We start from the raw sequence: 13,414 nt of genomic DNA, 5'->3' as shown, positions 1-13,414 counted from the left end.
ACTGGCCTTGAGAGCACTATGAAGTTCAGAATACAGTCTGATGTCACAGCATGTTGTACAGTGAGAAGAGGTGGTGAATGTGGCCAGGTTATAAAGAACCTCCCACAGTTGGGTTAAGGGCTCTTTGTGCCTTTGCAGCTTCAGGGGTACCATTTGCCATGGTCTACTCACCCCACTGAACAGGGCAAGAGGGATGCAAATAGATGCTCCAAATGCAGTCTGCTTCAGATTTTCTCCACTAACAACAGTATCACAGCATGAATTTTTAATTTTCCAACTGTCCAGCAGACAATTATAAAATTATTTTTCAATATACACTTGAAGAGAAATGTTAACCCTCACAGGCAACACAGTCTAATCTGGAGGTACCCCACGGGCCACATTCTGGCCTACACATTTGTTTGGTCAGCAAAGTGATTTTACCAAGTTTTGAACTAAAATGTGATACCACTACATACCCACCTAAATGGCTAAAGGTAAAAAAGACAAACAACATTAAGTACTGATGTGGAGCTGGAAATCTCATATAAACTGGTATAACTGCTTTGGAAACATCAGTAGAGCCAAACAGGCACACCTGGTAACTCATCAATTCTTCTCCTAGGGTACACCCAATGGAAATGTGTACTTATGTTCACACAAAAACCCACAATAGGTACAAGTGTCACAGAGGTGCTGGAAAAACTAAAAATCTAGAATAGGTGGTTCCACTAACATATTCCACTCACAAAATGGATACTATTCAAAAAGAATTAATTACCCGTATGTATAAGCTAAATTATGGGTGAACCAAGAAAATAACAGCAAGGTGAGTGGGGGTGAGACTTTGGGGGAATGGCCAGTTGGCAGAGCAGCCAGAACACATACACCATTTATCAGTTAAGTTTGCCATCTTAGAAGAGCATGGTTTGTGGTGCTCCAAAACAGTTACAATAGTAACATTAAAGATCACTGATAACAGATCATCATAACAAGTACAATAATGAAAAAATTTGAAATATTGTAAAGAATTACCAAAATATGACAGACACAAAGTAAGCAAATGCTGTTGGAAAAATGGTGCTGACAGACTTGCTCGATGCCGGGTTGCCAAAGACCTCCAACAATTTGTAAAAAGGCAGTATCTGTGTGAGCAACAAAACAAGGTTTGCCTGTACAAAGCTACAGTAATCAAAACAGAGTGGTATTGGCATAAAGACGGACATACAGACCAATGGAATAGACAACCCAGAAATAAACCCTCACATATATGGCCATCAACTGATTTTCAACACGGGTGCCAAGACAATTAAATGGGGAAAGAAAAGTATTTTCAAAAACAAATGCTGCTGGGAAAACTAAATATCCACATGCAAAAGAATGAAGTTGGAGCCCTTGCGGGTCTGGCTCAGAGCATCATCAGCCCACGCATCAAAGGGTCTCGGGTTCGATTCTCTATCAAGGGTACATACCTGGGTTGCAGGTTTGATCCCTGGTCCCAGATGGGGCGTATGCGGAAGGCAACCAATCAATGTCTCTCTCTCGCTCACATCAATATTTCTCCCGCCCTCCTTCTCTCCCTCTTCCACTTTCTCTAAAAAAAATCAATGGAGCCCGGCTGGGCGTGGCTCAGGGGTTGAGCGTTGACCTGGGATCCAGGCGATCAGGGTTCGATTCCCGGTCGGGGCACATGCCCGGGTTGCGGGCTGCAGCCGATCGGTGACACTCTCATCGTTGATGTTTCTATCTCTCTCTCTCCCTTCCTCTCTCTGGAATCAATAGAGATATATTTAAAAAAAAAAAAAAAAAAAAATCAATGGAAAAAATACCCTCAGGTGAGGATTAACAACAAAAAAGTAGTTGGACTCTTACCTTATACCAGATACAAAATTAACTCAAAATGGATCAAAAACCTAAATTTAAGACCTAAAATTATAAAACTCTTAGAATAAAACGGGGAAGAAAATTTTCATGGCATTGGGTTTGGCAATGATTTCTTGGATATGACACCAAAAGCATAGGCCAAAAAAAAAAAAAAAGAAAAAGAAAAAGATAATTGGACTTGATCAGGATTTAGAACTTTTGTAAATTAAAGGACACTGTTAAGAGAGTGAAAAGACAACTCACAGAATGGGAGGAAATATTTGTAAATCCATGTGTCTATTAAGGGATTAATATCTAGGATATATAAAGAACTATAACTCAACAACAACAAAATAAACCACCCAACTTAAAAATGGGTAAAGGACTTGAAGAGACATTTCTCCAAAGAAGATATACAGATGGTCAGTAAACAAGAGGTTCAACATCAACAGTCATTAGGGAGTCCAGCCAGTGTGGCTCAGTTGGTTGAGGGTAGCCCCATGCATCAGAAGGTCATCTGGGTTAATTCCCAGTTAGGGCACCTACCCAGAGTGTGGCTCAATCCCCAGTAGGGGGCATGCAAGGGACAGCCAATCGATGTTGAGTCTCTCTCATTGATGTTTCTCTCTCCCCCTCTCCCTGCCTCTCTCTAAAATCAATAAAAACATATTTTTTAAAAAAATAGTCATTAGGGAAATGGAAAAATCAAAACCACAATGAGACTGATAACACTACACATGCATTAGGATGGCTATTAAAAATTCAGAACATAAAAAGTGTTGATGAGGATGTGTAGAAATTGGAACTCTCCTATATTGCTGGTGGGAATGTAAAATAGTGCAGCTGCTATGAAAAGCTGTTTGGCGTGTCTTCAAAAGTTAAACATAGTTAAATACAGGAATATCATATAATTCAGCAATTCCACTCTTATAATGAAGAGAACTGAAAACAATAACTCAAGCAGACACTTGTATACCAATGTTCATAGCAGTATTACTTAAAATAGCCAAAAGGTAAAACCAATGTCAGTGTCCATCAACAGATGAATGAGTAAATAAAATGTGGTATATACATACAATGGAATATTCAGCCATAAAAAGGAATAAAATTCTGATACATGGTACAACATGGATGAACACTGAAAACATTATGCTAAGAGAAAGAAGCCTTTAAATAGTTTAGGAAAAAGCAGCTCTTACAGGAGGCACTCTCCCTAGATTACAGTCCACTAACTGATGTTTTAAAAGGGAAAAGGTAGAGTACTAAAAGATCAAAGGCAGGCAGATCACTTCATCAATCCCTCACTATCAGGGATTTCATACTGCCCTAATATTACCCCCGTGGGCACCTGCACCAGTAGTCTGGCCTATGGCTTCAGTTTCTATAGTAAATGGGACAGCTATGGTTTGTACCAAGGTAGGGGTTAGCCCTTTTTTCTGTAAAGAGCCAGATAGTAAATATTTTTAGCGTTTTGCACTATAAGGTCTGTCACAACTACTCAACTCTGCTTTTGTAGTGAGAAAGTATGGCTGAGTTCCAAAAAAACTTAATTTAAAAAACAGATAGCAGGCTGGATTTGGATTTGGTGGGAAGGTAGTAGTTTGCTGTCCTTATCCCAAGGCAAAGGTCGGGTTAGGAGCGAGGAGGAAAAGGCCGACCTTTAAAACTACTTTTCTTACTTGGCCCTGTTTTTCAAGTTGCAGCCACTCTCCCTCACTTTTTATTTTATTTTCCTGGATTCTATACTCCCCTTTTTAGTTCTAGGGAGAAAATAAGAAACACATGCTAATTTACCACCTTGGCAGGAATGGGAAACCAAATCAATATTGGTTTTTTGTGTGTTTTATTTATATATATTTGGCAGCAAAATTGTTATTAAAAATAATTTGGTCTATGAACACACTTCACTGCTTCAGTTGAAGAACCCCAAGCTAAATAAAAGTACAATATTAAAAGCAGCATAACTGGCTACTGTCTTAAAGATACATAAAAAGAATCAAATGCTATAGTGTAGGAAGTCAATCACCCCATGTCAGAAATCACAACTTCTTCCAAATAAAGAATATGACCCATTTGCCATATTGAATTGATATTTATTTCAGGACATGCCATGTCAAAATAAAACAAAAAAGTCAACCCTTGCCTTTAACAATAATATTGTATTATAAAAGCACTTTACAACTCCATCCCATCTTTGAGTATAAGTTACTGGTATGTGGGCTAATGATTATCTTAAAACATTTTTCTATTCAGACCCATTATCCAAGAGCTCTCTGAATATTAGAAGGTGATAATAAATGGGAAGGGGAGGAGGAAGAGGAAAGAGGGAAACGAGGTTCTCCTAGTTAAGGGTTTTGTTGTAATGAGGGGATGAGGAAGTATGAAGATATTTTTGTTCTTTTCATTTTTATACTGTGTTAAGTAATGCTTACAACATAAATTCAGCAGGCTTTTCCCAAGCTGTAACTCAGAAAATTTCTTCCTGCAAATAATGTATTTACAGATGTGTTTATTAACTTACACAGCAATCTCACAATAACTAGTAAAGATTAAAATGGTGCACTCCTAGTATATTTGTTTGCAGTGTTTTAAGGGAAATACACATTGCCATGGTGATGAAGCTCTAAACAGATTAAACATCTGAAAATTAAAAGTAGTTTTAAAAGAGGCAAAGAAATAAATATCACCAAAGAAAAAAGATTAATTGTAGCTTAAATATAAACTAAATTACTAGTTAATTAACCAAACTATACAGATCTAAAAAAAAGCAAAACCAGCCTAAAAGACCTAACATTTAAAAAAAGCTAAAAAATAAGGCATAAATCTGCATAATATTGAGTTTTATTTCCATTCTCTCTTACCCTCTTCTATGTATGCTTTTTCAGATCTGCCTCTAGGGGCTTATAAGAAAACCTACCATTTTCAATCTGACCTAAAGTATCCTGAGCAAAATATTTGCTATTCTGTTGAGGATTCTTTTGTTGGTAAGCTTTAGATATCATCGTTTCTACTGGGTATAGTAGTTTTGATCAAGGCGCCAAATTTAAGTTATTCCACTGGTTCTTCTTAAAGAAATTTTATTTCTACAGTGCCTTGCCTGTACAACATTTTAAAAAAACAAAAACCCAGGAGAAATGTATTGCTTAAAAAAGTTTTTTTAAACAAACAGAATAACTCTATCTTGACAATTTTAGAATCTTGGGAGAGATAGTTCTTTAGAATAATTAAATATCAAAAACCTGTTCTGGAGCACTTTCACTTTTCTCTCCCAGAGTCTAACATGTGAAAGGGTCATTAGTCTTGGTCAGAAATACATTGTGTGTTCATTACTTGTAAGTACTATGTTCATTAGAACTCATTTTAAAGATGCACCAGAACACTTCTTATTCAAGCACTGCCTACCATGATAAAAACCGAGTTTTGACCTCAAATAAGGTCTAAGTAATTTACTTCAGTGCTCAAGAATAATTTTGGACATCTTGACCCAAGGCCTAAAGCAAGTGGTATCACTAAAATAGAAAGATAATTCCAATGGGCTTGGTCTGACTGCTGCTTTGCCACCTCGTTTGTTTTGAGAGGCAGAGAATAATGATAGGGAATGAGGTAAAGGAGAGGTGAAAAAAGCAGGGAGAGGTCAAGTAGGTAGGCAAGTGCTGCTGTGAACAGCTATTCCTTTACCAAGCCGCATACTGTTGAGATTTCCATCATTTTGAAGTGCATTATCATAATGTTAAAAAGGAAAAAAAAGTTAAGAAAATGTATCTAATTTTTAAATTTATCGCTGGAATTGTTTGACTTTTTGTAAAATATAAATAATATAGACACTGACTTTTTTGTGCTTGTGAAGCTAATAGATCATCTCCACGAGACAGGCAGCAATGATGAATTGCAATACGTTATTACTGAAGGGAAAGGTTCAAGCCAATATTCACACTGCAGTCAATGAAAGAGTAAGGGGGCCAAAGCAGTGAGCTTCTGGAGAAAAGTTGAAGATGCCAAGAGGGATTAGCAGGAACAGCCTCCTTCACTGACTGGTTGATCCTGAGGCTTTTCCAGTTTTATGTCAATCACTGAAACAAAAGTTAAGGAGCTATAAATGGGGAAGTACAATTCCAGTTTTGCTAAACACTGACATCTCTGGCAAGTCCCTCCCTCCCATTCCTATTAACAACCACTATTTTCTATAGAGCTAGCTCACAATACAATAAGGTGCTCAAATGGAATAAACTTGCTTATACCTACTATATGCAGCAAGGGTAGAATAAGGTTAATCTCTCTATTCATGGGAATCTTTCCTAAGGAAATTATGCTACAGGAGCAAGAAACCATATAAAAATGATGTTCCTTATGGAATTATCTATAATAAAAATCTGAAAATACACAAGATATCTCCAACAACTGGGAGAGAATTTAATAAATGATGGGACTTTGTAGAACACATTATGCTATTAGAAGTAATAAAGGCTTAGAAAACAAAACATTTAGAAGTAGGATGAGCTGAATACAAAGTGCTGTAAATTGTATGGCTTAATAAAAATGTCTGCATATGGAAAAACACTAGAAGATAAATATACAACAATGTAAATATCAAAATTCAAAATCCTTTGAAATTATTGATATTAGATGTGCTTCACTTCATTATGTTGTTTTTGAAAGCAGAAGCCACAATAAAGCTCCAGACAGAGTTATTTCCTGCCTCCCTTCCTTGCTCTCTAAAAATCAGTAAGAAAACATATCCTTGGGTGAGGATTAAAAAAGACAAAGAAAAGAAAAAGAAAAAAAAAAAGACTGGGACTCTAAGAGTTTCCTGCTTATTAAAAATCAAGCAAGCAGCCCTAGTCTGTTTGGCTCAGTGATTAGAGCATCGGTCCTTGGACTGAAGGGTTCCGGGTTCAATCCCAGCCAAGGGCATGTACCTCGGTTGCAGGCTCGATTCCGGCCCTGGTCGGGGCATGTACGGGAGGCAACCAACGGATGTGTGTCTCTCACAGTGATGTTTCTCTCTCTCCCCCTCCCACTCTCTCTGAAAATCAATGGAAAAAATATCCTCAGGTGACGATTTAAAAAAAAAGGAAGCAAGCAAACAAACAAACAAACACAAATTCTCTCCCTGATTAATTGTAGTGAGCAGCAGGGTACAAAGTGTGTACTTGGATAACCAGATCTCAATTGCTATAGAAAACCTCAGAGCTTCTATGCTCCTAAGCCATCAATCCCTGGCTGTAAAAGGCAATGGCATAATATTCCTTAGCAAACCAAGTGGGACTAGTGATAAAAACATTTTCCAATGAAATAGAAAGGATACTATCTTCTCTGCTTCTGTCCTGCGTGCTTTCCATTCCAGGCAAAGCTGCTGCAACACGTCGGAAGAGCTGTGGAAAAGAGAGAAATGTGATCATTGGCAGGGAAAACTTGGCAAAGGTATCAAGTAAAGGTGGATGACAACTGAATGCTGAGTTCAAGGATATGGCTTCTAGGTTATTCCTCATTTAAACCTTACCATAATGAAAGCATCTTAAAATGTCTATTTATTCTATAAATAGAATACTGTATGAAAAGCAGTATACCAAATACAAAGAGGTATAAAGGTATGATCCTTGCTCTCCAACTGGTGAGATTAGACATGAACAAACAAATAAGAAATAAGCAGCAAAAATGTGATTTGAGTCATAAAAACAAAGTACTGTACTATGGGAACTCAGAGTCAGGACAGACTGTTCATTCAGTAACACTGTATAGTGGCATTCCTATCTTTTATAAAGGGTTAGGTTCTAAAGTCAGTGTACATATAATGAAAGTCAGTCTAGTCAAAATTACCCTTGTCTTTAAGAAAGCACTATGTTAGAGGCCAACATGCCACCTCTTAAGTTAAACACAGCTGGCTTTTCCTCTGTCACTGGAAAGAGCACCGGTGGAAGTGGTTGACTTGTATTTGATATGATGTAATGAAAAATATCTTCAGGATGAGAATGACACTCAGGTCTGGTGAGATGTTCACTTTAGAGGCATGTGGGAGCAGAAAAGACTGACTGAAGAAACAGCAGATTCATGCCTATTCTGTCCCCAAACCTAGGCAAACATTCACTGGGTAGAATGGCACATACAACTGCTGGATTATTTCAGTCATATATTTTTGTTAGGCATACAGTATAAAATTCTATGTTCCTACGTTAAATGTGATGTAACTCCCTCAAACTAAGCATCTGCTTACTTGAAGTATTGTCTCAAGTTCTCGAGGGACACAGAAATGAACAAGATGTAGTTTTTTAATTAAAGGAGCTCACAGTTTGGCAAAGGAGACAGACTCAAACAATTCTTTACATTACGACGTGACGAATGCTATAAACCAAGGAAATACAAAATGATACGAGAATACAGATGAAAGAAAGTCCTCCTCAGGAGGCTGGGAAAAATCTTTAGGGAGTAACATCTGAGTTGGGAATTAATGGCAGTTTTAAAATTTCACTTGGCTGAAAAATATACTGTGCAAAGTGCTCCATAAATGCTGCTCAGTTAAAATGAGAAGGAGCCCGGCTGGGCGTGGCTCAGCGGTTGAGCGTCGACCTGGGATCCAGGCGATCAGGGTTCGATTCCCTGGTCAGGGCACATGCCCAGGTTGTGGGCTCAATCAGTGACTCTTTCATCATTGATGTTCCTATCTCTCTCTCTTCCTCTCCTTCCCTCTCTCTGAAATCAATAAAGATATATTTAAAAAAATAAATAAATAAAATAAAGTGAGAAGGAAACAGAAAGAACAAAGGCAAGAGATGAAAGGCTGAGACTGCAGTCTGTTTGGTGAAAGTATAGGAAAGGTGCAAATTTTTATCTGTAGGCAATCACCCAATGGGATTGGATTAGGAAACACGTGAGAAATAGTATAATTGTCTTGGTTCTATATGGCTTAGTAGCACTTTAGAAGTATCCCAAAGTTAGGCATTAGCCTCAATATTCAACCAAAATTAGCTATTAAGACTTAAAATTGTAGAATGCTTATCTTAACATATTCTAGTAATCTAGAAATTGTGCATGATCAAAGATCATGCGGTTGTGTAAATTAGCATTAATCTAATCAATATGACATTAATTGTAAAAGGGGGGTGCATTTGGATTAATACATGAATACTCAGTTTCAAGTATAAATCAACATTCTAGATACAAGAATACATGCTGCAATAATTAATGACTCAAAGCTGCTAATTTTATGAACAAAATTTACTTAAAATTCACAAAACTGAAATACAAAATTAGACTGACAGAGTAAATTAGACAACTTTAGGAAAAAAGAGTATTATGCCCTTGTAAAGCTAGAAAGTGTTTATTAAAATGTAATTAATTCAGACAATTCTAATCTTTTTGAAGTTTTTGTGTATTAGCATTAGATAATGAACTGAAAGAATGACAACTGGCAGTTCAAAGTTTTATGCATCAAGAAAAAGTCTAACACCCATTAAAAATCACCTTTCACCTAGACACAAAGAATATAGAGGATGAAGTAAAACATATTTTATAGAAATAAAGTCTAAAAATGTTTTCCCCCACAACATCACCTAAAAATAACCATCTACTGAGTATTGCAAACGGGCAATAAATATAGTGACTACAGAAATAATCTAGCAGCTAACAATGTGGCACTAGATCAGAACTTGTATCCCAGAAATTCATTCTGTAATGGTGATATTCAGTCTTGGTCTCAATGATTTTAACACTTGGTCATCTAGCCCAATGTAGACTCAGCACATTTCTGATTTCAATAGAGATGAGGGCAAAGGACAAGAAGTGTGAAAATTATCAGAGGCAAGAACTGCCTGAATAAAATGTTCATAGGTAGATAAGCACAAGGCATATTTAAGAATGGTTAGGCAGTCCTGACAGGCTAGAGCATAGAATATGTAAAAGAATTAGGATGAAGCTGTATATATTGAAGGACAGACTAAGAAAGACCTGGAAAGAATATAAACTTTGTCCTGGGGACAAAGGAAAGGCACTAAAAGAGCAGTTTGCATGAGGACTTAGTGTCTTACTATGGCTACAAAGACATAACATCACATATTGAAAGCGAAAGATATTAGGGTGAGATGGCAGAAAGCTAAAAACTAAAATGTAAAGTGCATTTAACATTCAGGGTAGGCCACTTAGATGACAGGTCATCTGTCTGTCCCTCAGTTTTCTCATCTGTAAATTGGGTTTAAAATAATAGTATACTTAACTGACTAGATTATTATAAAGCTCAAGGGAAATCATGTTATGTTATGCTAACTGCTTAGGACCTATCTGTTATTTAGGAAGTCTTTAATAAACAAGACTAGTCATAGTAACTCATGGTCCTGTGGGCTAGGGGAATGGAAAGTTTTTCCAATGTGATATTCTGCAGTGGATTCTAGTACTCTATAGCAAAACACCTACAGGTACAAAATTCTGCTTTAAGAAATTATGTAAAACTGCTGGAAAAGGTATGGAGGTTAAGAGAGACCTTCTGAAAATATTAGAACAGAAGTGAAATATTCTTCCTTAGAAATATATAGAAATCTTTCCAAGACGCCATAGCTTGCTTCTGACATGAAATATTTATTAAATTACTTATCTGTGCAAAATGCATAATCTTTTCAGCTCCTAAGGATATCAAAGGTTATTTTACAGGCTAACTTAGAAATGGAATTTTTTTTTTCATGGGTGAGGCATATTCTTTCCAGGGAAGGTTTGTTTACTTTCTATGAAAATGAAATAAAATGAGGTTTACAAGTTTTGAGACTCTTAAAAAATTAAAATAGGTTCTAATTAATGAAAAGTACATTAACTAATGAGGTTGTTTAGGGAGGGTATTGTTATAGTCACACCTGTCTACCTATTTTCATAATATAACACAATATTCAATGTTTATAGAAAGAGTACAAAATTTGAGCCAAGAAACTCTAGTACTAACTACCCCCCATTACAGCTTTGTTACCTCAAGGATGTGAATTTCTCTAATTTTTAGATTTCTTCTAATAAAAAAGGGAACGTAATTGTGAGGTTCAAAGGACACAATGCTGCTGCTTCTCCTTGGAATATATATCTTCTGCCCTGCTCCCAGCCCAATCTGTCTATCTGACCCTTACCTTTCAGGATCCAATCCTGACAGTTCCCTAGAAAACTTCCTTAATTCATTCCAGATTCCTCCAATCCCATCCTCCTCCTATATAATAAAATACTTCTATATACTTTAATGGCATCCTGTATTTCTTCTTTCAGAGCTTTTACTACACTAAATGTAATGGTCTATTTACATCCCTGTCTTTCCCTCTGAGAGCAAAGCTCATATTTCATTTTTGTCATCCTACTACCTGACATGCAGTAGGTTTTTTTAAAAAAATGCTAGTTGAACAAACAACTAATGGGTGTGAAAATACATTAGAAAGCATAGAGTGCAGTACATACAGTTGATTAGTGCCTTTAGCTGATGACTTTTTTGGGTTCACTTGCATCTGAATTATCATTTAATTCCTTAGGCAGACTATCCATACTACTACTTAGCATATGATCACAGATCTGAGAAGGCTATTCTTTTATCAAGTGAAAGAAAAACTAGCAATAGTTATGCCCACTGAATCCTCCAGACCCCGCAACAAATGGGCAACAAAAGAAATCAATTTACTCAGTTCCTTGTAGAAAAAGGAAGTATAAAAGAGACTTTAAATGTATATGCAGAGAGTGATAGTGAAGGAAAACTCTAATAATCAAACTTCAATTTGATGAAAAAAACAAATGCTGCTGGATAGTATCTCCAATCAAATAAAAAAAGGATTCAATTAAAACATGCAAATATAATGAGAGGTAATGACCTATTTGCTACACACCAAATAAGTAGCAGAGCTATTCCGAGGTTCACATTCTTTCTATTACCTTACGCTATCTGCGAAAAGTGCTGTGTGAAGAAATAGCTGCAAATCCTGGGTAAGAATTTGCTTTGTGAAATACTTTAACAAAAAATCAGACATAAAAACTTAATCCATTTTCTATGACCAAAAATGTTTATCTATAGTTTTAACCAACGTATTTTTAAAATTTGGTGCTCATTCAAAACATTTCAATTAGATTAAAAGAATCAATGTCACTAACCTGTACTCAACTCAGGACATCCCAAAATGAGCCAAGAAAATGCTTTACAAAAGTCAAGTTCTATCCTCACAGAAATACATATGACAGGAAACAAAAAACTCTAGGTGTTTAAGTTGTTTTAAATAATCATTAAAGGAAAATCAATTTCTTAAATGCCAATGATATACTAACAGAGAATTTGGCTATATTAGGAATCACATATGACAAAGTATGGGGTCAGTACAGTTGGTAATATATTTAAAAATCCTCACACTTGTACTCACTGAGTATCCACTTTCTATAGGCGTTCTCAGGCATCCGTGCTAGCATGCTTACCAGAACACTTTCTTTTCTGGAAAAAGGGTATTAATTCCACTTTGACCTCCAGTTGTATGGTATTTTACTTATAATTTCTAGAGGAAAATAGTCATATTTAAATTGCAGTGAAAGCTATGGGAATTAGATCTGGAGATGATGACAATCTGCATCTAGGCTCTCCATAGAAATTTTCAAGTTGAATATTTTGGGCTACAATTTTAGGTGTTTAATTTAAAGGAGTGAATTGGAAGAGATCTCAAAGTAAAATCATTGCTATTAGTTCTTACCTTATTATAAAATTAACCAAGTACTTAAAAAAATTTTTTTTAATTTTTATTTATTGATTTTAGAGAAAGGAAAGAGAAACATTGACTTGTTGTTCCCCTTATTATGCTTTCATTGGTTGATTCTTGTATGTGCCCTGATTGGGATTGAACCTGCAACCCTGGTAGACTGGGACAATACTCTAACCAACTGAGCTACCCGGCCAGGGCTTAAACAAGTATTTTATAAGCAAGAAGAAATCCCATCCTTCAAAGAACAAGCTAAGCTAATCAGTTCCACCAACTTAAAGAAAAATTATGAAAATAAACTTTGTAAGGGTAAGGAATATTTTATACACCATTGTAATTCTCATATGGTGAGTGCTTAGTATTAGCTGACTTTGAATTTTTGCTAGATCTGGTAGTCCATCATGTCTTAAATGAAGGATTAGTTTAATACTTTTTGTTGTTGCAATTTTAACATGTCTGCTTGCTTCCACCCTTACCCTCTACAGTCCATTTTTTACAGAACAGCCAGTAATTTCTTTTAAATACTAAATCTCATGTCAAGTCCCTAATTAAAAACTTCAGACAGCTTCCTGCCTTACTCCGAATAAAAGTTTAAATCCTTAACTACAGCCTATGCGGAATTAGACCTCTGTCACCTAAAACGATTCTCCTATGAGCTCAATTTCTATCACTTGTCCCTTCCCTCACTACACTCTAACTTTACTGAATTCCTTAATATCCCTTAAACATGACAAGTACCTTTGATCCTGTCACTGCACTTGATGCTTAGAATGTTCTTCCCCAGATATAGAAATGACTCACTTCCTCAATTCCTTTAGGTCTCTGCTCAAATATCACCTTATCAGAGAGGCTTTCACTGATTACCCTTTATAAAACATGAGTATTTA

The 13,414-nt window shown here is 36.2% G+C and overlaps 1 protein-coding gene across 2 annotated transcripts in view; it reads right to left on the bottom strand.

Annotated features, from left to right (window-relative positions):
- Positions 1 to 3,691: 3,691 nt before the first annotated feature.
- The window catches only part of RAB6A (RAB6A, member RAS oncogene family), a 53,190-nt gene continuing 43,467 nt past the window's right edge, over positions 3,692 to 13,414 (bottom strand). For both annotated transcript variants that reach the window (XM_081153390.1, XM_081153391.1), the window contains exons 7-8: positions 7,148 to 7,214; positions 3,692 to 5,912 (exon numbers count right to left, since the gene is read on the bottom strand). In XM_081153390.1, the coding sequence (XP_081009516.1) occupies positions 5,848 to 5,912; positions 7,148 to 7,214 (132 nt within the window). In that variant the 3' untranslated portion in view covers positions 3,692 to 5,847. The remainder of the gene's footprint in view (positions 5,913 to 7,147; positions 7,215 to 13,414) is intronic.

Source organism: Miniopterus schreibersii, assembly GCF_964146895.1.
Source record: "Miniopterus schreibersii genome assembly, chromosome: 12".
NCBI lineage: Eukaryota > Metazoa > Chordata > Mammalia > Chiroptera > Miniopteridae > Miniopterus > Miniopterus schreibersii.
This window is presented reverse-complemented; position numbering and strand designations above follow the sequence as displayed.